The sequence below is a fragment of the Lemur catta genome, chromosome 17 (assembly GCF_020740605.2).
Source record: "Lemur catta isolate mLemCat1 chromosome 17, mLemCat1.pri, whole genome shotgun sequence".
NCBI lineage: Eukaryota > Metazoa > Chordata > Mammalia > Primates > Lemuridae > Lemur > Lemur catta.
In genome coordinates, this window is record NC_059144.1 from 15,468,969 (window position 1) to 15,493,582 (window position 24,614).

At 49.5% G+C, this 24,614-nt stretch overlaps 1 protein-coding gene across 3 annotated transcripts in view; it reads right to left on the bottom strand.

The window, feature by feature from the left end:
• Positions 1-16,779: 16,779 nt before the first annotated feature.
• Positions 16,780-24,614, bottom strand: part of HNF4A (hepatocyte nuclear factor 4 alpha) — a 56,621-nt gene continuing 48,786 nt past the window's right edge. For 2 of the 3 annotated variants that reach the window (XM_045529176.1, XM_045529174.1), the window contains exons 8-10: positions 22,728-22,964; positions 19,497-19,649; positions 16,780-18,496 (exon numbers count right to left, since the gene is read on the bottom strand). In XM_045529176.1, the coding sequence (XP_045385132.1) occupies positions 18,354-18,496; positions 19,497-19,649; positions 22,728-22,964 (533 nt within the window). In that variant the 3' untranslated portion in view covers positions 16,780-18,353. The remainder of the gene's footprint in view (positions 18,497-19,496; positions 19,650-22,727; positions 22,965-24,614) is intronic. The other variant, XM_045529175.1, reaches the window with a different exon arrangement.

Below are 24,614 nucleotides of genomic sequence, written 5' to 3' on the forward strand. Positions count from 1 at the left end.
CACTGTCATTTAGCAGACTGGCCATTTACTTTTGTAAAATTATAGATTTGATTTGGAAAATGATAGTTCAGTCATATGTTGTCGATCCCTCTAACGCATTCCTGCAAAGCGCTAATCTTACCTACATTTTCCTCATTTTACGGATTGGGAAACTGAGGCCCAGGGGTGCCAAGCAGCCCCATGTTAGTGGCAGAGCTCTTCCCCAGCGTTTCCGCCATCACTTCCTCTGAGTAGCTAGTGAATACTATTTATTTTGTGCCAATCACAAAATCTGGTGTTGTGCTAGGCTCTAAGGGATTTCCATTAAATTTATTCTCACATAATCTTAGGAGGTAGGTTCTACAATTACACCCATTTTAGAGATATGGGACACTGGTACTTGTCTTCTCTCTTGCGCACCCACCCGTATCCCTGGGACTATCATTCATTCATTCTGTACATATTTTCCTAATTGTGGTTTCTTTGGTGCTTTTGTTACAGGGACACTCACCCAGGTTTCCTGCATGTGGTTTAGCCACTGAGTCTAGCTCTCTGTTTTAAGATGTTTTGGAAGGCTCTTTTGGCTCGATCAGCAAATGTCTGCTGATCGCCTACTGGGGCTATGTGGGGAATGACAGAGACCTTGCCCTCAAGGACTCAAGACTCCTGGGGGATCCCACTCACTAGGGTCTCTCTCCACTGCACTGGGGGTGGCTTGAGGGCCAAGTCTGGGTCTTTTCATCTCTGTGCCATTAAGAGACGAGCAGCAGGTGTGGAAACTGGCAGATCACACCACGGTGCAGAAAGGGCAGCGGGAGTCCAGGACCCCCAGCCATGAACTGTGGCACTCCGGGCAGGAAGCAGTTGGAGTCCCAAAGACTTAAATCGGGGTTTCTCAGTCTCAGCACTACTGACATTGGGGGATGGAAAATTCTGTTGTGGCGGGGCTGTCCCGTGCATCGTAGGACGTTTAGCACTATCTCCATCCTCTACTTGCTAGATGTCAGTAGCATCCCCTCCACCAGTCATGACAACCAAAAATGTCCCCAGAACAGGGCCGAGTGTCCCCTGGGGGGCAAAGCTGCCCCATGTTGAGACCCACTGGCTTAACTGAAGCAGGTTTAAGGAAAGAAGTGTTTACAGAGGTAAGGCACCCAGGGACTAGCAATGGCGGGGAGCTGTCAGCACCCCAAGGCTTGAAGGGATGAGAGAGAGAAAACAGTGTTACTCGACCCAGAGGTAGCTGGAGCCGTGGAAGTGAGGCCAAGATGGGAGTTGAGGTCATGGAAAAATGCAGCCTCTGCCAAAATTAAGGCAAAACAAGGAGGAGTGGGTGGTGGCTTAAACACCCACTTACTTCTCCCTCATCCTGCCCTTTAATCTCCCATTGATTCATCCCTTTGGCTGAACACGAAGGGGAGTCAGGAGGCATGGCTGCCTCCCGGGACACAGAGCAGGACGGAGGGGTGGCTGGTGCACACATGGATATGGTGGCCGACGGAGAAGAACCATCACAGGGAGGTGGGGACAGGCCCCAGAAGACAGGACATTTGAGTACATCTTGGAGGATGTGTAGTTTTCCAGTTGGAGAAAACCCAGGAAAGGGTATTTCACCAGAGAGAACAGCATGCACAAAGCCAAGGACTTTCAAAAGAGCCTGGCTCAGTGAACGTTTATGTAATTGTGATTGTTTGTTTGATTGATTGACTCTGTTCTGTATGCACTTGGTGAAAATACAACATTCAAAAGGCGCAAAAGGTCATAAAAATGGAAAGTAGGTCTGACCCCACTACCTAACCCACCTTCCCAGAGGCCAGTTTTCTCTCTGGTCTCTCCTCACCTTCCAGAAATAGTTGATGCACATGGTAGCCTGTAAATGTACACAATGTATGTCACTGAAACTCCTAATTTGACTTAACTTCATGGACATTTGTGGAACACGGACTGTGTGCAAAGACTCTGAGCCCAAGTTTTCCACTGAGCGCTGTGCAGCCTCAGGCCCCCCCACTCTTGTCCTGCCATCTTCTCCTCCAGACAATGAGTTGGTCTTCTAGGGTACTGCCAACTCCGGGGTTTGCCCACATTTATGTTATCCTACTGATATTTTGTGAATTGAACTGAATCAAAACTGAACTGTTGGCAAGAAGGAAATTATAACACAGGAGCATATATAAGCCTTGGGTGTGGTTCAGTAGACCACTTGTTTTGGGGAGAAGAGTGAGGGTTCTGGCTCCAAAGAGCTGCACTTGTTGAAGCCAATGGAATAGTTGCCTAAGAAGATGAGGTCTATGGCATGGCCTAGAGGGGGCGCCTGGTTGTGAGCGGGTTGGGTCCAATCACCTTGGTGGGATTTGGCATGGGTTGGACCTGCCCAGGGAAGACTAGGTATTGCCTGGCTATGCCCAGCTTGTGTCTGCTGCCCTTGAAGGAGTTTAAGACTTGGAGAGGCTCTGGGAGGCCAAGGCGGGAGGATCGCTCGAGGTCAGGAGTTCAAGACCAGCCTGAGCAAGAGCGAGACCCCGTCTCTACTAAACATTGAAATAAATTATCTGGACAACTAAAAATATATATATAGAAAAAATTAGCCGGCCATGATGGCACATGCCTGTAGTCCCAGCTACTCAGGAGGCTGAGGTAGGAGGATCGCTTGAGCCCAAGAGTTTGAGGTTGCTGTGAGCTAGGCTCACCCCACAGCACTCTAGCCTGGGCAACAGAGAAAGACTGTCTTAAAAAAAAAAAAGAAAGAAAAGAAAAAAAAATAAGTCCAGAGGCCAGAGCAGCCCCGGTCACCAGACAAGGACAGGCAAAAGCTATTCCATTCTGATCTCGTTCATTCTCTTGACACCCAGCTCTTTCCTGACATCGTTTGTGTGTTGAGTACTCCAGGGCAAACACGCTGAGCACACACCAGCTCTCACCGCCATGGCTGCTCTGCAGGGACAGTGTTGATGGTCCTCACTTTGCAAGCAAGGAATACTGAAGCTCAGAAAGGAGGGAGAGAGGCGGTGAGGTCGGGATCGTAAACGTATGGTGATGTCAATGGGCATTTTGCGTCGCAGAATGATGGAGTATGGAACACAGAATCAGAGAATCTTAGAATCATGAAATCCAGGAGTCCGGGACTCACAGGTTACCAGCATCACCACCCCGCCATCCATTCACCACGCCGTGGATGAAATGTCTCTCTCAGGCCATCCCCTATGCATTCAGGCCTCTTCTTCTCCCACCTGGGGTATCGTTCCAGCCTTCTCTCTGGCTCTCCTCCTTTCAGACCTACACACAGCAGCTGGAGGCATCTTTGCAAACTACTGAGCAGACCGTGTCACTCTTTCCCTTAAAACCCCTCACTGGCTCCCCTTTGCCCTCAGGATAAAGTTCAAACTCCTTCACATGGTCTGCTAGGTCCTCTGTCATATGGCCACAGTCTGTCACCATTCCACCCCTCTTTTGCCCCCATCCCCCAACTCCACACTAACACACACTGAACTTTAGTTCACCAGATGCACTGTATGCTCTCTGTCTCTCTCTTTCCTTCCTCCCGATCCCTGGACCTTTGCACATGCTGTTGCCTCTACTTGGAACACAGTCTACACCAGCACCCTCTTCTCTGGTTGAAATGCCCTCTTTCTGTTTCCTCTGGGTACAGTGTCTGCTCACATCCCTCCCAACTAGTCGAGCTTGGTGTCTCTTCCCTCCTCACACTTCTCACCCCAGCGCCTGTGCTTACCCATGTGACAAAGCTCACTGTGAATCACATGTGTCCGTGAGCTTGCCTGGGTCCCATCGGCTCATGAGCCACAGGAGGGCAAACACTGTCATTTTTTTCTTTATTAAATTCCTGTCTCCCTGCACTGTACCTGGCAGAGAGAGTTGCTGAGCAAAGATATGTGTTGATAAATGAATCATAAGATGTTGGAATCACAGAACCAATGAACTTTTAGAATCATGAACTTGGTGAAACAGAAGCCTAAAATCTCAGAATCATACAATCCTGGACTTAAGAGAGCATTAGATACACAGAAACTGACAATCCTGGACGCTTAGGGTCTCAAAGTTGGAAGAATTCTTGTATAGGCATCTTGTCCAAAGACTGTCAGTTTACTAGGAAAGTTTTAATTGTGCCCTTCTATATTATTTAATTTATGTTTTTATGTTTATTTATATAAATATTATGTTTGTTTTTCATCTTTTATTTTATTTTTTATTATATACCTTTGCATCAAGGAAATATGTTTGCCTTTCAAATCTTTATTTTTATAATGTATCCTTCTATATTTATTAATCACCTAACTTATTTATTAGCCAATATTAAGTGAACATATACTATGTATCAGACACTGTGCTAGGCAACTTTGTTAGTCATCTAAGGCTGCATAACAAATTACCCCCATTTTAAAACACCAAACGTGTATGAACTTATAGTTTTTGTGTGCTAGGACTTCAGGAATGGTTTAGCTGCATGGTTTGGACTTATGTCTCTCATGAGGTTGCAATCAAAATGTCAGCTGGGACCATGGTTCCCTGAGGACTTGATTGGGGCTGCAGAATTCACCGCCAATTTGGCTCATCCACGTGGCTGGCAGCTGGCAGGGGGCCTCAGCTCCTCTCCATGTAGACTTCACCATAGGATTGCTTGAGTGTCCTTACAACATGGCTGCTGGCTCCCTCAGAGCAAGTGATCCAAGATGGCAAGATGGAAGCCATAATGCCCACCATTTCCACAAGATCCTGGGGATTACACAGGACAGCTTTATTCACTTTTCAGGGGTACTACACAATGGTGTGAATACCAGGAAATGGGGATGAAGGCTGGTTACTTCGGCAGAAATTGAACAAAACTGACAAAGTCCCTGCCCTTGTGGAGTTAACAGTCTAGGGAGGGAAACATAGAGGAAGACAAGGCATCGATAAACAGACAGATGATTTTAGATCATTGTAAGTCCAATGAAGAAAATCAAACAAGACAATGAGTGAGAGCAGGGGTTGGCACAAACTTGGATCATGGGACAAATCCAGCCTGCTGCCTGCTTTTATAAATTAAGTTTCATTGGAATTTAACCATGCCCGTTCACATACATACTGCTCATGGCTGCTTTCATGCTGTAACAGTAGCAACAGAAACTGTGTAGCCCGCAAAACCTCAGATATTTTGCTAAGTTGATCAGGGAAGCCCTCTCCAAGAGGTGGCATTGGAACAGAAAGAAAGCCGAATGGTTAGAAGGAAGTGGCCATGGGAAGGGCTAAGGAAAGAATGTTCCAGACAAAGGGAACATCAGCTGTGAAATGGAAACAGCTTTAGTGGGTTGAGGAACAGGCAGGAGGCCAAGGGGGCTGAATGGAGTGACCACAGGGGGATGACCTTGGGCACGTGATCAGAAGGCAGGTTATGTAGGGCCTTGGGGCGCTGGAGAGGTGTTTGAATTTGTTCCAGGAATGATGGGAAGCCACTGGAGGGTTTTAAGCAGGGAGAGGCAGCATCAGATGGGGATGGGAAAGATGCCTGGTGTAGTTTGGCCCCATCCTCTGAGCAAGATGGTGCCTCTGCTGTGTGCTGAGCACAACTGGCCCAAAACATGTAGGTCTTGACAAGACCCAGGTCAAACCTCTGGCATCATCCCTCCACTACACGTTCAGGACTCAGCAATCCGTCTTACCAGGAAGTCCTTTCTTTTGACCCACTTTGAGTTCCTTGTTCTGCCATCCTGGCCTGTCTTTTCTGGATCCAAGACATCTGTGAAGTTAAAATGAGCACTGGACTTTGAACCCTGGATTCCAGACCCTGCCCTGCCACTGACTCACCCGTGACTTTGAGAGAGTCAGGCAACCTCTCTGGGTCTCAGTTTCCTCCTCTGTAAAATGAGGGGGGAGTCCGGTCTGCTTGGCCCAAGACCAGGTGATTAAAGGCCCCAGGAAGAGTGCGAAGGGCGTGTGGCAGCACAGATCGGGGTGGACTTGGCCAGACTCGGGTTGCTGATGTGGGCAGAGGAGGGCAGGGGTGGTTGGTCCATCGGGCGGGAGGCTTCCTGCTAACCCTCGTCTGTTTGAATTTTGAGCAACAGAGCAGCTCACTGCCTCCCAGACCCCCTTGGGGTGGCAGAGCTAGAGCTGTTTGGGGCAAGACCTCTGAGGGAGGAAGGGCCTGGGTGCTAATCGGCATCCAAGTCAGCCTCAGGTATTAGACAGAGCACAGGATCTGTTGTCAGAGAGAGTCCAGGCTCCCTCACTTATCTGCCTTGTGCCCTCTGTATCCTCAGTTTTCTCATCTATGAAATGGGAAACCTGACCTAAGGTGCTTCAATTGTAAGAGGCACTAGCGTTTTTGTTTTTAATATGTGGGTATTTTATTTTATTTTATTTTTATTTTTATTTCAGGATATTATGAGGGTACAAACATTTTGGTTACACTTCATGACCTTGCCTCATGCAAGCGAGGGTTAGAGGCATGCCCTTCCCCTCTACAACGCTCACCGTGTCCATTAGTTGTGAGTTTACCCACCCCCAACCCCCTAATCCGTGGAGAATATTACTACCGTGTGAGCACCCTAGTGTTGATCAGTTAGTGCCAATTTAATGGCGAGTACATGTGGAGCCTATTCTTCTGATCTTGTGATACCTCACTTCGGAGGATGGGCTCAAGCTCTATCCAGGAAAATATAAGAGGTGCTAGATCACTGTCGTTTCTTATAATTGAGTAATATTCCATTGTATACATATACCAAATTTTATTAATCCACTCATGAATTGATGGGCTCTTGGGTTGTTTCCACATCCTTGCAATAGTGAATTGTGCTGCCATAAACATTGGGGGGCAGATGTCTTTTTTTTTATTATTTATTTATTTATTTATTTATTTTTCTGAGACAGAGTCTCACTCTGTTGCCCGGGCTAGAGTGAGTGCTGTGGCGTCAGCCTAGCTCACAGCAACCTCAAACTCCTGGGCTTAAGCGATCCTACTGCCTCAGCCTCCCGAGTAGCTGGGACTACAGGCATGTGCCACCATGCCTGGCTAATTTTTTCTATATATATTTTTAGTTGGCCAGATAATTTCTTTCTATTTTTAGTAGAGACGGGGTCTCACTCTTGCTCAGGCTGGTCTCGAACTCCTGAGCTCAAGCGATCCACCCGCCTCGGCCTCTCAGAGTGCTAGGATTACAGGCGTGAGCCACCGTGCCCGGCCCAGATGTCTTTATTATAGAATGTCTTTCACTCTTTTGGGTAGATGCCTAATAGTGCTATTGCTGGATGGAATGATATTTCTATTTTTAGCTCTTTGAGGTATCTCCAAATTCTTTTCCACAGAGGTTGCACTAATTTGCAGTCCCACCAGCCATGTAAGAGTGTTCCTGTCTCTCCACATCCTCACCAGCATTTGCTGTTTTGGGATTTTTTGATAGAGGCCAATCTCACTGGAGTTAGGTGATATCTCACTGTGGTTTTGATTTGCATTTCTCTAATGATTAGAGATGTTGAGCATTTTGTTTTTATGTTTGCTGGCCATTATTCTGTCTTCTTTTGAAAAGTTTCTGTTCATTTCCTTTGCCCATTTATTGATGGGGTTGTTTGATTTTTTCTTATTGATTTTTTTAAGTTCTAGATAGAGTCTTGTATCAGTCTTTATTGGATGTGTAGAGAGAAAATATTTTCTCCCATTCTGTAGGCTGTCTATTTGCTCTAATGATAGTTTCCTTGGCTGTGTAAAAGCTTCTTAATTCGATCAGATCCCATTTCTTTATTTTTGTTGTTGCTGTGATTGCTTTGGGGGTCTTCTTCAAAAATTCTTTGCCTAGGCCGATGTCTGAAAGGGTCTTCCCAACATCATCTTCTTCTACAATTCTTAAGGTTTCATGCCTTAGGTTTAAGTCTGTTATCCATCTTGAATTGATTTTTGTGAGAGGTGAGAGGTGGGGATCTAGTTTCAATCTTCTGCATGTAGCTATCCAGTTTTCCCAGCACCATTTATTCAAAAGAATTTTTTTCCCCCAGCATATATTTTTGTCTGCTTTGTCAAAGATTAGATTACCATATGCAGATGGTTTCATCTCTGGATTCTCAGTCCTGTTCCAGAGGTCTATGTCTCTGTTCTTGTGCCAGTACCATGCTGTTTTCATTACTATAGCCTTGTAGTATAGCTTGAAGTCTGGTAGACTGATAGCTCCAAGTTTGTTCTTTTTACTTAGGATTACTTTGGCTATATGAGGTCTTCTCTGGTTCCATACAAAGTGTAGAATTATTTTTTCTAGATCTGTAAAGAATGACCATGGTACTTTGATAGGGATTGCATTAATTCTATAGATCACTTTATCATACTGAATGGGGAAAAATTGAAACCACTCCCACTTAGAACCAGAACCAGACAAGATTGCCCACTATCTGCACTTTATTTAACATAGTGCTGGAAGTCCTTGCTAGAGCAATTAGACAGGAGAGGGGAATTAAGGGCATCCAAATGGGGGCAGATGAGATCAAACTCTCGCTCTTTGCTGATGATATGATATTATATCTAGAAAATTCCAAGGATTCAACCAAGAGACTCCTGGAATGAATTCAGTAAAGTCTCAGGATACAAAATCAATACACACAAATCAGAGCCATTCATATACGCCAATAACAGTCAAGCCAAAATTCAAATAAAAAACGCAATACTTTTTACAATAGCCTCAAAGAAAATTAAATATCTAGGAATATATTTAACGAAAGATGTGAGAGACATATACAGAGAGAACTACGAAACACTAAGAAAAGAAATTGTAGAAGATATAAACAGATGGAAAAATCTACCTTGCTCATGGATTGGTAGAATCAACGTGGTTACAATGTCCATACTACCTAAAGAGGCACTAGCGTTTTATGCATCACTTAGGAAGAAAACACACTGCCAATCAGACTGCTACATACTGCTTTCTTATCACCTGGAATTTTTATTTTATATTTATTAAAAAGGCTCTTTGAGGCTTAGACATAGTTTTTAAAAAACCATGTATCCCTCTTGTGCATACATAAAAAGGAAAATATAAGTGAGATAAATTAGTTTAAAAAATTCCTAAAACTTCTTCGCAGTCAGCATCCAGCTCATCGAGGTCACTTTTCCACTCAGAGTCTTCACTGTCTACATTTTTTCGTGCAATATTGTCCCCCATACTATTAACCACTTTGATCACGCAGCATTTCATGAAATAATGTGCCACTGTTGTCTCTGGGATTTTCTCCCAACCCACTGACTCCTGCTCTGCAGGTTTTGCCCCTGGTGCTTTCTTGCTCTTGTCAGAAGGTGGCAATGGCAATGCAAGGTTTCAGGAAACAACTGGGACTTATGTCCCTTCCTCAAGTGGTCCTTAAGTCATTTGTGATTAAATGCAAAGGGAGTGCAGTTGTCCAGTCAGGCCACCGGAAATAATGATCAGCGTCAACTAGGTCGTGGCCACCATCTGACCTAACCGACAGCTATGTGGGATGCCACTGATTTAAAGACAATCCTGGCCGGACGCGGTGGCTCACGCCTGTAACCCTAGCACTCTGGGCGGCTGAGGTGGGAGGGTTACTTGAGCTCAGGATTTCGAGACCAGCCTGAGCAAGAGCGAGACCTCGTCTCTACTAAAAATAGAAAAAGTAGCCGGGGGTCCTTGGCTACTCCGGAGGCTGAGGCAGGAGGATTGCTTGAGCCCAGAAGTTTGAGGCTGCAGTGAGCTAGGCTGACACCACGGCACTCTAGCCCAGGTGATAGAGTGAGACTCTGTCTCAAAAAAAAAAAACAAAAAAAAGCCAAACATATCTTAATTTGGAGATATCATAATGTGGAACAGTGTGTGTCATAGGATTTTTAGAGATATCACAGTAACCGTTGCCTCTCAGGGTTTATGTGAGGATGAAATGAGGCAAGTCTGTGACAGGCCCCAAAGTACCTGGCTCAGCAGAGGCCGCTCCCTGGGCATTGCTCAACTGTCCCCGACTTCTCTCGGTCCAGGGCATCGCCCTCCTCCACTTGGCAGGTTCAGATTTATGGCGACAATCCCGCCCCCGCCAGACTCGATCTGAAAGCCATAAAGGCTTTACAGTTTCACTGTCCCCCGAGATAAGCCCAAGGAGCCTTCTCAAGGCCGGGAAGCAATCTCAGCGCCACAGGGGGAGAGGCTGGGCGTTGCGCAAGTCAGGAAATGGAACAAGTTTTATGGCCCGACTTCTCTAAAAATACCATGTTCTCGGATCCTCCGGCTGAATCTGCTGGTGAAACCTCCTGGAGCACATGGAGCACCTGGAGCATCTGGAGCACAGTGATACCCATTCACTCATTCATCCATTCATTCATTCACTCATTCATCCATTCATTCATTCACTCATTCATCCATTCACTCATTCATTCATTCACTCATTCATCCATTCACTCATTCATTCATTCACTCATGCAACAAACAGGAAACAGTGTGCAGGCCACACCAGCATGGAGAGTCTCACTTTGCCACTATTCTGCTGCATATGGACCCAGGGCAAGTCACTTCCCCCCTCTGTATAACGAGGATAGTTTATTTCACCTGCTCCACAACCTCACCGAGGTGACCAGCTAAGATGGTGAGTATGTCAGCACACTTCACACATAGTAGATCCACAGCAAAGTCCCCTGAATCCTTTCGTTCACCACGAACATTCGTCTTACTCGTTCTTTGTTGGCTCCTCTTCCTCTTTCCAACCTCCATGGTGCTGTGACCCAGAACAAAGTCCTCACCTCACCTGTAATCTGTTTGCTACCTACACTGCCTCCTTTTTTTTTTTTTTTTTTTTAAGAGACGGGGTCTTGGTCTGTCACCCAGGCTGGAGTGCAGTGGTGCAATCATAGCTCACTGCAGCCTCAAACTCCTGGGCTCAAGTGAGCCTCCTGCCTCAGCCTCCTGAGTAGCTGGGACTACAGGTGTGCGCCACACGCCCGGCCTGTATTCATTTTCTGCTGCTGTGTAACAAATGGCCACTCATGTAGTTGCTGGAAACAACACGCATTTGTTATCTCACAGTTTGGTAGGTCTGAGGTCCAGATGTGGTGTGACTGGGTTCCCTCTGCCCAGGGTTTTATGCGGCTGAAATCAAGGGGTCAGCTGGGTTGTGTTCCTACCTGAAGCCCCTGTGGAAGGATCCAAGTTCCTGCCTGTTGTTGGCTAAATTCAGTTCCTCATGGTTGTAGGATGGAGGTCACCATTTCCTGGCTGGCTGTCAGCCAGCGATCTCTCTCAGCTCCTGGAGGCTGCCTGCACTCCTTGCCATGGGGCCTCCCCATCTTCCAACCCAGCAGCAGAGAATCTCCCTCACATGGATCCCTCTCATGCTTCTCATTTCATTTGGCAGAAAGTTAGCCCAGTCCCTTTGAAGGGCTCACCTGATTAGGTCAGGCCCACCAAGGAAAATTTCCCCATGATAACATCAGTTGGTTTGGGACCTTAAGTACATCTGCCAAACCCCTTCACAGCAGCACCTAGCTTAGCATCTCATTGAATAACTGAGAGAAGGTGTGTATGCGGCCAGGGCGGGCATCTTGGGCACCATCTTAGAATTCTGTCTGCTACGTGACCCCCATCCACGCTGCCATTATCTCACACTTGGACTGCACAGGCCACCTATCGGCTTCTCTGCATCCACTCTTGTTCCGCATACTCCATTGTTTACACAGCAGAGTGGCCTTAGAACATGAAGGTAATACTTCTAGGAACTTCCCATGGCATCTATAATAAAATACAAGCTCTTTCTCGTGGCCTAGAAGGCCCTATCTGGTCTTGTCCGCCCACCTCTCAGACTCAGAAAAGTGCTCCACACATCATAGGCAATCACTGAATATTTGTTGAAGGAATGAATGAATGAGTGAATGAATGTCTTTTGGATTGGTTCTCTCTTCTACTCTACCACCCCTATCTTGGACACTACTCTTACCTGACACAGCATAAGTGTGTCTTCATTTGTCACACTCCTTCTAAAATTCTGCCTATCCCAAAGCAGCCAGGGTGATCCTGACAGCTTCCCTGCTGTCAAACCTCCAGTGGCTTCCCATTTTCTCAGAAGAAATTCCAGACTCTTCTGTCCCATATTTGAGGCCCCCATCACCTGTGAGCAGACCAGCCGCAGTGGTGAGCGAGCTTCCAGGAGTGGGATGAGGGCCTCCAGTGGAATGCTGGGAGGTTTCAGGGACACACAGGAATGGCATTAGGTGACATTGTCCCCAAAGTCTATCTCTTTACAGGTCTTCCCCTGAAAACTTTAAGGAGAAAGTCCCCACTGGGTAAGCGTATGCCTTTAACATCTCTGTAACATTTGTCAATTTTCATTTTTAATAAAGAAAGAAAGAGCAGAGCTTTCCCTGGGACAATTCCATCAGGCTGCAGCTTAAGAACGTTGTTTTCTTTTCACTTTAATTTTGCAATCACCTTCTATTTACGGCAAATGATGCTGGTTTCCTGGTTATGTCAGTGACCTAAAGTTTAAAGAGAATGATGGGCCAGGGTGACGCCTGTAATCCCAGCACTCTGGGAGGCCAAGGCTGGAAGATGGCTTGTGCCCAGGAGTTCGAGGCTGCAGTGAGCTTCGATTGTGCCACCGTACTCCAGCCTGGGTGACAGAGTGAGACCCTGTCTCTAAAAATATACAAATAAAAACATAAATAACTAGGATGATGATGAACTGATTTAAAGAAAAATGTTAAGTAGTGGAAGTCACAGTGGTCCTCGGGCACAGAGAGGTCAAGGTGGCATGTGCAATGCCCAAGGGTGGGAAGTGCCGGCCTCCGGCCTCCCTCATTCCCAGGCCTCCGCTACCTCCTCCGACTTGCTGCTGGTTTGCTCCTCAGCCTGGAGGGCGCTCGGCCTTGGCTTGTCACGTCCGAATCCTCCTTCAAAGTGCACAGCCCTTCCTTTCCCAGGGCGCAGTCATCTCTCCTCGCTACCATCCCACCAGCTGCCGCTCTGGCTGCTTTGGCTCATGGTAGCCAAGGGCGTCTTATTTCCGCCACCCCCCAGGTGAAACTGAAAGCTCCAGGACGGAGCGCCTTGTGGTGTTGCTTCTCCACAACCCCAGGATGCTGCGGCATGGGGCTGTGCCCGTTCACATTTGTCGCATGACGAACTTTCCCCCGTTCACGCGACTTCTGTGCCCACCACGCAGGGACAGAGTCATCAGTGTCCTCCTCGATCCCCTTGTGGTGGCCCCTGGAGTCAGGCAACAGGCACTGGATCAGCTGTCATTCCAGCTGTGGGCCCAGGGCAAGGCCTGTCTTCCTTCTAAGCCTGTTTCTTCATGTAGAAAACAGAACAGCAAGAATAACTGCCTCGGACGCTTGCTGTGGGGATTCGATTACGTCCAGCAATGTTTGGCAAAGAGAAAGAGCTCAGTACGTGTCATCGTTGGCGTCATGACTTGGTTTCTAGCTCCGCCACCATCAAACAGCTGCATGGGATCTTGCGATCCAGGTCTCTTAGATCATGTCTTGGAATTTACACATGACACGCCGACTGGAGATACGTGGATCAAAGGCAATCTGGGTCCTAGGGACAAGGGGCAGGACAGCCGCACCCACGTGGGATGGCCGGGCAGTCACAGCAAGGCGCTTTCTGTGGACCTTCAAGCTGCTTATCACCCACGTCCCTTCCACTTCTGGTCCCCACTCTGAGCTATGGGGCTCCGTTTGGGGTGGTGGGATAAGAGGCTTCTAGCAGCATGGCTTGGGGAAACAACTTTTGTAGAGGAGGTGAAAAGAGGAGACTTCTCAGAAGTCCCAATTCTTGATCAGGCCACAAGGGTTGGTAGAAGTGGCGTGGGCTCGACAGCTCAACAGCTCCTTAGCTGTGTGGCCTTGAACAAGTTCCCTCACCTTCTGAACCTCAGTCTCATCATCTCTAAAATGGGGGTTTTGCTGCTTGTCACCCGAGCTGATCTTTTTTGGCAACTGAAATGGAAACCGAGCCCGACGCTCTGGCCGGCTGTGCTGAGGTTTGAGATTAACTGGGGCAAAGGGCTGATGAGGTGGAGGAGCCGGGGCCGGAGGAATTTATGGTAGCCCGGGGTTTATGGTTTTGATATGGATTTATTAAGCGCAATTTAGGACTGAAATAGCCTCCCCTGACCCCCACCTGCCCGTGTCCATGCGGGCAGTGGCATGGACAAGGCCTCCGTTGCGATGTTATCGGAAACATTTCCTGGTGCTGATGAGCGGAGGGACGGGACGGGGAGGGCGGGAGGGGCCCCAGGGACCAGGCAGGAAGCTAATGGGTGCTCTTGAGGCTGGAGAACTTAGTGGTTCGCCTCTCACTAGAGAGAGGCTGCAGGAAGAGTTCACTGTCTGCCTCGTATAACGGTGGCTCTGACAGTTACTGTTATGTCATTCTGCTTAATCCTGGCAGTGTACCCTGAGGGAAATATCATTCCCACTTTACAGATGAGGCTCAGAGAGGTGGAGTGACCTGCCCGAGGTTGCACTGATCTCCAATATGTGTGATTCCCAGGCCAGAACTGTTGTCCTCTCCTCTTTGGGAGGACCTGAAAGGGTCACCCTGCTCTACCCTCATCTCTGAGTACCAGCGTACCCAGGCCGGCCGCGGTGCAGCCATCGCTGGCTGCCGTGGTGTGCTGGTGAATGTTTAACCACCGCTTCTCCGGGAGAGAAAGTCCTGATTCGTATCACTGGCTGGTCCTCGTGGTGTCAGCGCTCCCACCGTGGCCCATCTCAAGCTAGTAAGGTCACATCGGCAAACATGGAGTTAAGAGACACTGACAGTGGACTCTCACAAGCTGGCTACAAGCACATCCCCGAGTGAATACGAGGCGGTGGTGGCCAAGACCCAAGGCCACCTACCTAGTCCAGCAGGGGAGAGGACCAAAGTAGCTCCACACCTGCCTGGAGCCTCAAGTGCCTCCCTTGCTTTTCTGCTTTTTCAAAAAAACAACACTAGCTTTTACGAAACGTCCCCATGGCTACTCATCTCCTATGCTGGTAGGTTGAGGTGACCCAGAAAAGGGTTCCGTCGTCAACCCTGATGGTAGACGACAGACTGTTGGATCTTCTTGCCATTTTTCCAGACTTTTCTATCACCTTCTCCCTCATCCCTCCCCTCTTCAGGAGGGAGGCTCAACTTTCGCTCTCCCCGCATACTGAGTGCCTGGAGTCAAGACGCCAGGGTTGGATGTCCGCCTCAGCTTCTCAAAGAAAATCACCTCCCCTTAGCCTCAGTCTCCCCATCTATAAAGTGGGAGGTAATCATAACGTCTAACCTGCTCACCTCTGGATGGGAAGATGAAGAAAATAATCATGGATATCAAAGCATTTTGTACAGTATCAAGAACTATGAGATTACCCTCACTGTTACTTCTAACACCTGAAAGAAAGAAAAGACGCCCATCCAAGGACTTAGAAAACATATGTGCTATTTATTTTGCTTTATAAACTTTTGTTAAAACACACAAGAGTAAGAAATGTTTTTTTGCTTCTTTGTCCCATCGGGCGGCAGTGACGGGTGCTCAGGGGTCAGCACAGGACCTAATGACACTCACACCCACGGGCAGATGTGGGTGGGTCTGATGGGACCCAGCCCACTTCCCAAATTGCTTGATGTGAATTTCACAATTCCTCTGAATCGGGGCAGATCACAAGAACATTTGGCAGACGCCATTGGCTTGGTCATCACAAGAAACAGAAGAGCATCCATTTCCAACTCTCTCTTCTCCTCCACCCACTCTCAGGAGAGCCACGTGGATTCTAGAAGCTCCTGAGAGCTGCCTGAAGAAGGGGGTGCATTGGTGGAGGAATTACAGCGCCCACACTTGCCCCCAACAGCCACTTTTGATCTGACAGATTTTATGTTTCAGGACCACGACTCAAATAGGAAAAAAAAAAAAAAAAGATGATTTTCCAATGTTGTGTCCTCAAGCTTAGAATCAGAAAAGTAAACTTTTCTTTGTTTCATGTTTCCTGAATTGCAATAAAGTTATTAAAGTGGAATGAATTTCTCCTCTAGAAAAGGTGGCTCGGGGGCAAAGCACCAACCCCCTGCTACAGAAGATTGCTACCATTAAAGGCCACCGTCACCCCCTCCACTCCATGGGGCATTCGTATCTCAACTTTGCTCCCATGACAGAGGCCTGAGCCACACTGCTGGAGGAACAGAGTGGGAATGACCACAGTGTCCAGAATGATTCCGGCTTCCCTGCCCGGTGGGGCTTCTGCGGCACTGGAGTGAGGTGGCCGAGGGAGGCCTGGGAGCTCTGTGCAGGGAGCAGTGTCTCCTGGGATTGGGGACCTGGCTTGGTGGACTGGGGAAGGCCAATCCTGACAGCGCGGGGGACGTACAGATCTCTCCCTGACGCACTGTCTCAATACTTGCCTGTGTCTCTTTCGCAGAAAGGAACAATCACCACTGGGGGACTTCTGGGCCCTGGGGTACTGCCCCCTCCACTCAGAAGGGTCAGCCTTGGGTGCAGGGTACGTGGTCAGTCTAACAGTTCACTCTCCTACCTAATCACACCTCCAGCCCCAGGACACATCCCTTTTGTTCCCACTGGCCAGTGGCATTTTCCAGACTGTCCCCAAAGCCTCCAAGATTCTGCAATGGGTGAAGCACTGGCTGCTCTATGTTGGGGTTTAATGTGTCCAGAATGCACCTGAGTGTCGGTCCCCAGAGCAGGCCTCACACCAGGTCTTCTTAGCCCTCCCTGCCCCCACTCAAACTGTCCCCCACACCCCCCCCCAGGCTGCCCACCAGATAGTTCTGTGTCCCAGGAACCAGCCCCTGCTGCCCCTCCCCCAGACTTGGGAAGTGAACAGAGAAAAGGGGTCAAGAGTCAGAAATTCTCCTTAATATTTACCAACAAACAGGATTCTGGACCCTAAGTGGATTCTGGTGCCACCTCAGGCCAATCTTAGTCCCGGGAGTTGGCCGGGCTCCTGGGAAGAAGGAGCCTTTGGTTTCTGAGGCTGGTGAAAGGGCCAGGAAGTCCCTGAACTCGATCACAGTGAGGGACAGAGGGGCTCTTTTGGAGAAGACGTTCAGCTACTGTGGTTAAGAGCTCCTAGTCTCAGGAGACCTGGGTTCAAGTCTTGACTTGGCCACTTACCAGCTGCATGAGTTTCAGAAAAAAAATCTCGTCACCTCTTAGAGCCCAACTTCACCGTCTGTAACAAGCTCCAGGTACTGGGGAGGATTACATGAGACCATGCATGGCAAATGCCTTAAGACAGTGCCTGGGAGTTAGGAAGAGCTTGAGGCAGGCCCTGGGGGACAATTCCTCCCTGATGTCACTTTGGTCTGAAGGTTCATTCATCCCCAAGCCATGTCACTCTCACCCGCATTACATCATCAACCCCATTTGACCTCCCTGCTCCCTCCCTGCCACCCCACCTTGGTAGGACGGCTGTATTCATCTATGAAAGCTGGCTCACTGCGCATGTCTCCCCAGCTGCTCAGGGCCTGAGACTGGCATTCCAGGCCCAGCAGGCCCTGTCTCTGTGCCGCCTCTCTCCCACGCCATTCTTCCTACCTCCAGGCCTTTGTCCAGGCTGTTCTTCGGAATGTCCTATTTCACCCGCTCTACCAGCCAGAATCCCACTCTTCCTCAAAGGCCTGGTGCATGGTCTGCCTCTTCCCAGATGCTTTCTCTGACCACTCCAGCCCTCCCTCCAAGTTCCTATTGCAGTTGTCAACCTTGGCTCGCTCTCTCGTCTTGAAAGCCTAAAGCCATCATCCCTCCGAAGACCCACCCAGGTCCCTGAAGCAGGGAAGTGCGGTGGGGCTGGAGGGGGAGGAATGGAGTCTCCTGCACTCTGCTTAGCCCCAGTCTGGGATTACGAGATGTTCCAGGAATGACTGACGGATCGTTTCTAAGTCTCCCCGAGCCTCTAGAGAGGTGGCTTTGGAGAAGACAGGCTGGCCAAGGAGGTGGGTGGAGGGAGAGGGGTGTTGGAGCTGGGGGCAGCAGAAGAGGGAGGAGTGAGGTGCTCTGTGCCTGGACACCAGGACCGGGACTGGGAGGGAAGCAGCACCAGTTTGGGGTGACGGGAGTGGGGTTTAAGCAGGGCCCCGAATCATCTCCAGACAGCCGTCTTTCCCAGGTAAAGTGGGGGGTAGATATGGATGAAGCTGAAGGCAGTGGCTTCAACACAAGAAAAGTTGTCCAAGGCAGCAGAGGACTTTCCAGCTGGGGTCTCCCCAAGTCAAAGCCGTGTCTCCCAGGGCAGGGCATCAAGGGTGGCAACAGACTGTGGCCATCAGCCATGTGCTCGGGCCCTTCACCCTTCCCATTACCACTCTGGGGCTGGCCCTGGTGTCACGCCTTCCTTTGCTGGGACCAAGTGATCACCAGGCAGGCTCTGAGGGGGCTGGGGGGAGCCAGCAGAGCCCCCGACCCCCAGCGGCTTGCTAGATGACTTCCTGCTTGGTGATGGTCGGCTGGGGGATGGCGGACGGGGGCTTGACGATTGTGGCGATGGCTCCTGGCAGGAGCTTGTAGGGCTCGGACCCCGAGCCACCTGGCGGTGAGGGCTGTGGAGTCTCAGGGGTGGCTGGAAGGACAAAGACAGAGAGGGGCTGCTCAGAATTCAGCCCTTGGGGGAAGAAATAAGTGAGGAGCCCTTGGAAAGTTCTTCCCTCCCCACCCCACCCCCAGACTTAGTTTCCTCGGCTGTAAAAGGGGGGCATTAAACCAGATAATCCCTAAGGTCTCTTATGGCGCAAAAGAGGTCTGGAAGATCTTACCACCCATCTCCCCCACCATTTGATATGGAATCTTGAGCTGTTTCTCCCAAACCAGGGCCTAGGTCCGACTGAGCCAACAGCAATGGGATAGGTGACTCTTTCTTGGGAAGAGCAGCAGTTGATGAGACCTAGGGCTAAATGGCTCAAAAAATACCCATTTCTTTAGGAGATGAGTAACAGAAACTAATTGCTCCCCCCCCATCACAGGTTTGGAGAGTAACTTTGACCCAGTTGGCCAACTTCATTCAATGGACAACTTTCCTCCTCTGTGTGACATTCTAAAATAGAATTTAAAAAATGGATAACTTTCCCAAAGAACAATCTCAATGACATGCCATCTCATCTCAGGGGACCACCTCATCCCATCGATAATCTTATTCTTTGAAGAGCTTTGCCCGATGACACTCACACTTTGGAGATTTCACTTCAGAGGATGGTCTGGCCCAGTGACATCCTGACCCAATGGACAGTCTCACCTAATGGTCTAATGAGTGGCCTTACCCAGCTGGGCAGCCTTTCTTCAGTGAAGACTTCTACTGGACAATGTCACCTAAAGGAATTCTCACCCAGTGACCATCTTCACCCAGCGGGGAGCCTCATCCAGGGTACTGCCTCGCCCCAAGGACAGCTTCATTTAGCAGAGGCTGTCAGTCACCTCACTGAATGGACAGCCTCACCCCTCATTCCCTGCCCTGGAGCACAGAGAACTGTTATATCCTGGGTCTGCCTTCTAGACTCAACCTGCTCCCTCCTCCTCTCCTAGGCTCCCATCCTCACCCCTTGCCAGGTAGAGCCCAGGGTGCCCACCTGCCTGCCCCCTGGGTCGGGGCCACTCACACATCTGTCCGTTGCTGAGGTGAGCGGGCATCGTGTTGGCAACAATGACGTTGGTGCCCATGTGTTCCTGCATCAGGTGAGGGTGCAGGGGGTGGTGGGCATGGGGTGCATCACTGGAGGACCCTGAAGGTAGAGAGGGGATCAGTTGGGAGGGACAGTCTGGGATGAGGACCACAGGCCTCAGGCACCATCGTCCTCTGGTGTGGCCAACCACCCGTCCATCCCGCACTGACCGTGCCTGTCAGGTGCTTGTTCCTGAGCCAGTAAACTAGGGCTGACCGTCCCTTTCTACAGGCTTAACGAGGGTATTGAGATGACCCAACAAACCAAGAGGACAAAAGTGCATTGAAAGAAACAAGGAGCGTATAAGGAAGCTCTGAGATCATTGAAATATTATAATGAGTTGTGCACTGGTTGTATAGTAATACGCTAGGTTTAATCAGTGGCTCTCAGCTCCTTGCCATGAAAGTCCTCCGACCATTTGGTCCAACTCACCTTTCAGCCTCATCCTCCATCTCTGCTTAAGCCAACCTGACCTACTCAGAGCATCTATGTGTCCCCTGCGTTTTCCTATGTCATTGCCACTTCCATCAGAGATGCTCTCTCCAGCCCCTATGCCCGTAAAGTCCAAATCCCAGATCAGATATTTCCTCCTCTTGGAAGCCTCTCCTGAGTCTCCCCGCCCTCCTGCCTCTCCTTCCTGGGAATTCCCAGGGTAATTTATCTGCAACACAACTTTTGGGAACAATCCCTTCTTCTGTCTATGAGCATGACAATTACACATGTATTTTTCCTCTTTCTTTGAGGGCCTAGCAAAGTGTCTGGAACATAGTAACTGCTTCAAACACCATGTCAGGGAGTGATAATACCATGTGGGTTATGGTTTAGTAAGAGGCCACAGTCAGTAATATGACAATGATGGGATTTCCAGCCTTGCAAGAGGCCTCTAAAGTACATATTTCAAGGATAACTAATAACTATTGAGCACCTATCATGTGCCAGGCACTGTTTTATAGTGCTTTGCATATTTTACATAATTTAATACTCACAACCATCCTCTAGGGTGGATACCATTATTATCCCATTCTACAGATGCGATAGCAGGGCCCACAGAGTATCTTACCCAAGTTTACCTGGCAACAGACCACAAGCCCCTGACCCTGATCTCAGTGACACCTGGTTCATAATTAGCCCATATTCGCAGAGTCAAAGTGAGAACGAAACGAGCTACCACGTGAAAGCACTTCACAACTGGGGATGACTTTGGCCCATCAGGAGACATTTGACATTTTTGTTTGTCACTGCTGGAGAAGTGCCACTGGTGTCTCATGGTTAGAGGCCAGGGATGCAGACAAGCAATGCACAGGGCAGCCCCCCACAACGAGGAATTATCCAGTCCCAAATATCACTAGTGTCGAGGGCGAGAACCTTTGCCCTCGGCCGTGCCATCACCGGTGACCGCATCACCTCCAACATCTCGAGTTCAAGCATCCTCGCTTTGGTTTTGCCGCCTGTTCTTCCAGATTCCTTAATCTAGTACCATTGCTGCAAAAATTCTTCAACCCTGCTGAGGCTGTCAGCTCCTGACCCCCACTTTCCACTACCTATCACCCCATCTTCACTGCTCTCTGCGTGCAGACAAGATTCCACATGCCGTCGTTCTAGTCACTCCCTTGCCATCCTCCTCGTGGCTTCTCTTCCCAGCCACACGTGCTCAAAGGCTGGTCTACGCCACCGCCACTCGCTCTGGGACACTCCAACCTGGTTCCCACCCTCCCAGCTCTGACGCTGCTCCCCACGCAACAGCCAAGGCCCCCAAGTCGCTGGTGCGATGGGCACCTCCCTGTCTCTTCCCGTCCCCCCTTCACCTCCCCTTCCCCCCTTTCTCTCTCTCTGCAGAGTTTCACACCATGAAATGCTCCATCCTCCTTAAAACTCGCAATTCTCTCGAATTCTAGAACTTCCCCAGCTAATCTTCCTCCACTGCCTCCACGGCACCCTCCTCTTCTCCTGACTTGTCAAGGCTGGAAGTCATGGCCATGGAGCTGCCTTTCATCTGGTGTCTCAGCAAGACTCGTACCTTCACCTGCCTCCTTGATAACTCGACTTGGGTATCTAATAATCATCTCTTGCTTCACAGAAGCAAGACGGTTCTCTCGGGTCACCCTCGCCACCACCCCCATCCCCACTTCTCAGTCTTCCCCATCGCAGTAATTATTCCATCATTTCTGCTACTCAGAGCAAAAATGTAGACTTTGTCCTTGACTCCTCCCCTTCCCCTCACTCTCCACATCTGGCCCGTCAGCAAATCCTGTGGGTTCTTCCCCCAAACGGAGGAAGCTCCTCTCTGCGTCTGCATTTCCAGTCTGAGCCTCTGGTGTTCTTCATGCGGCTGCAGCAGCCACAGCCTCAGGGGGCTCCACTTTGCCCCTGAACTTCATTCTCTACCCAACAACTGGAGTGGTTTGTTTAACACATTAGCCTGATTTTTCACCCTCTTTACAATAGTTGCAATGAAACTAAAATTCAAATTTCTGACCTTGGCTTCCAAAGCCCTGTGGTTCTGATCTGGTTTCTGCCCAGTGTCCGTCATCACCTCCTACATCTTTCCCGTCTCACAACCTTGCCCTTCTTTCTCAAACTCACAAACCCCTCCCGCCTCAGGGCCTTGAACTCGTTACTTCTGCTTGGAATGTTCTTTTGGCTCTTAAATCCTCCATTTCCTTTTGCCCATCAGGCCTTAGCACAAAAGTCGCCACTTCGGAGAGTTCTCCCACCTATCTAAAGAGGCCGTCTCATCAGTTAAGCTGTTTATTTCCTGTTTATTTCAAAAGCCGCTGTCACCTTCTTTATGATATACCTGGCTATTGTCTGTTCCCCCCAGCTTTTATATATGCACATACACACCCCCCCACCCACATGCAACCTCCAGCTGGGCAAAGACCTTGTTCTTTGCTGAATTTCCACCACTGAGAACATTGGCTCCTGCATGCTAGGTTCTCAGTGCCTGAACAAATGGGCCATTGTCCCTGTTCTCATTTTATCATGGGGAAACTGAGGCACAGGCAGGTTAAGCAACCTTCCCAAAGTCACACAGTGGGGAAGCGATGGAGCTGAGAGGTTAGCTCAGGTCTGTGGGAGGCCTGTCTCCTGGTGGGTCTCCCCAGCCCCTCCCCCACCCCTCTTGGACCTGGTACGGACCTCCCAGCAGCATCTCCTGCAGCAGGTTGTCAATCTTGGCCATGCCGAAGAGCTTGATGAACTGGATCTGCTCGATCATCTGCCAGGTGATGCTCTGCAGGGTGGGCAGCAGCAGCAGCAGCTCGCCGAAGCGGCCGCGCGAGTCGTACTGGCGGTCGTTGATGTAGTCCTCCAAGCTCACCTGCACCTGGGAACGCAGCCGCTTGATCTTGCCCGGGTCGCTCAGCCCCTTGGCATCTGCAGTGGAAGGGGGTGGGCAAGGGAGGGCAGTAGGGCCCAGCTGGAGTGTCTGCGGAGCCAGGACCCAGATGCCCCCTGACTCGTGTGGCCCAGCTACCCAAGCTCACACAGGGAGTCTTCAGCAGTGCTGGGACAAGGATTGAGGGTCCTCAGCATCCAGGGTACCCTCCCACTGTGGCTTCCAAGATTCAGGGAGAAAAAGATTTCTGCCACATTTCATAAGATACTAAACTGGGGGAGTGAGGAACAGGGGAGGGAGGGCAGGACTTCAGGACCATGCCCAGCAGGCACCTGTCAACCTCCTCATCTTACACATGGGGAAACTGAGGCACAGAGCAAGGAAAGGACCTGCCATGGGCCACATAGCCAGTTGCTGGCAGAGCCATGATATGAACTCGGGGTTCTGGCCCACAGCTGAGGTCCTGCTGTCCAGACCTCAGGACACGCTGCTTCTGCTATGCTAGAATAGTCTCCCTTTCCCTGGCTCCTGCCTCCCTTCATCTTGGGGATGCAGGTGAGGTTTCACCTCCTCCAGGAAGCCTTCTTCATCTACCCTTCTAAGTCTGCCTCATAAGCATCCCTTATGTCCCCAGATTTCTGTGGCTCCTCCATCACTACTGACCAGACAGGATGTAACTGTCCTTCAGTTAGGCTGTGAGCTGCATGTGGGCAGCCAGATGTCTCATTTGCCATTTTAAATCCACCACCTAGTACCGCGTATAGTTGATATTTATTGAATAGATAATGGGATAAGGGGAGGAGTAGATGGCTGGAAGAATAAATGAGAAAACCAGTGCATAAATTCTAGATCCTCAATCTGGAAAGGAACTCAGGAGCTCATCCCGTACCTTAATCTCAACCTTCATGGAGATAATGCATTTATTTCCTCTTATAGGAACAAGGAAAATGGCTGAAAGAGAATTCACCCACAATTCCAGTGAGCTCTCTCTGCACTGAACCATGTCTGTGCATTATTTCATTCAACCATTTATCAGGCACTGGCTGGGTGATCCAGGGCAAGGGTCACCTACATGCCAGGCCCTGGACTGGTACCCTGGCCCTTCAGGTTGCTGGGGGTTGCTGCCTCTGACTCAGCACCAGTAATCCTGCACATTTTACGGAGCAATTCAACCTGTCCAGGCCCAGGTGGAGCACTGCGGGGGATACAGCCTGGGCCAGGCTCCGGAGGAAACCAGAACTAGAAATCTCACCCTTCGGGAATGGGGACTAGCATGTGGTAGGTAAAAGCATGGACTTGAGAGATAGATAGATAGCGACTGATAAGTAGTCTGAAGTTCAAATCGGAGCTCTGCCATTTCCCAGTTGCGTGACCTTGAGCAAGTTAATCAATCTCCCCATGCCTCAGTTTCCTTATCTGCAAAGTGGAGATAATAATAATCCCTACTTCATAGGTACATGTAATAAGATAAGCCACATAAAGTGTTTAAAAGGGTGTTTGGTGAGCATTCAATCAATGGCGGGCCTCTTCCTCTTCATTACCGAATTGCTAGAGATGATCTCTGTGCAGACAGGGCCCTAGCCCTAAGGACAGTGCACACAGTAGGTCCTCTCTAACATGTAAGGGAGGAAGCAGACAAGCCTCCAGGGCTGGGGCACCCTGATGTGAAATGAACGCAGACTGTGCAC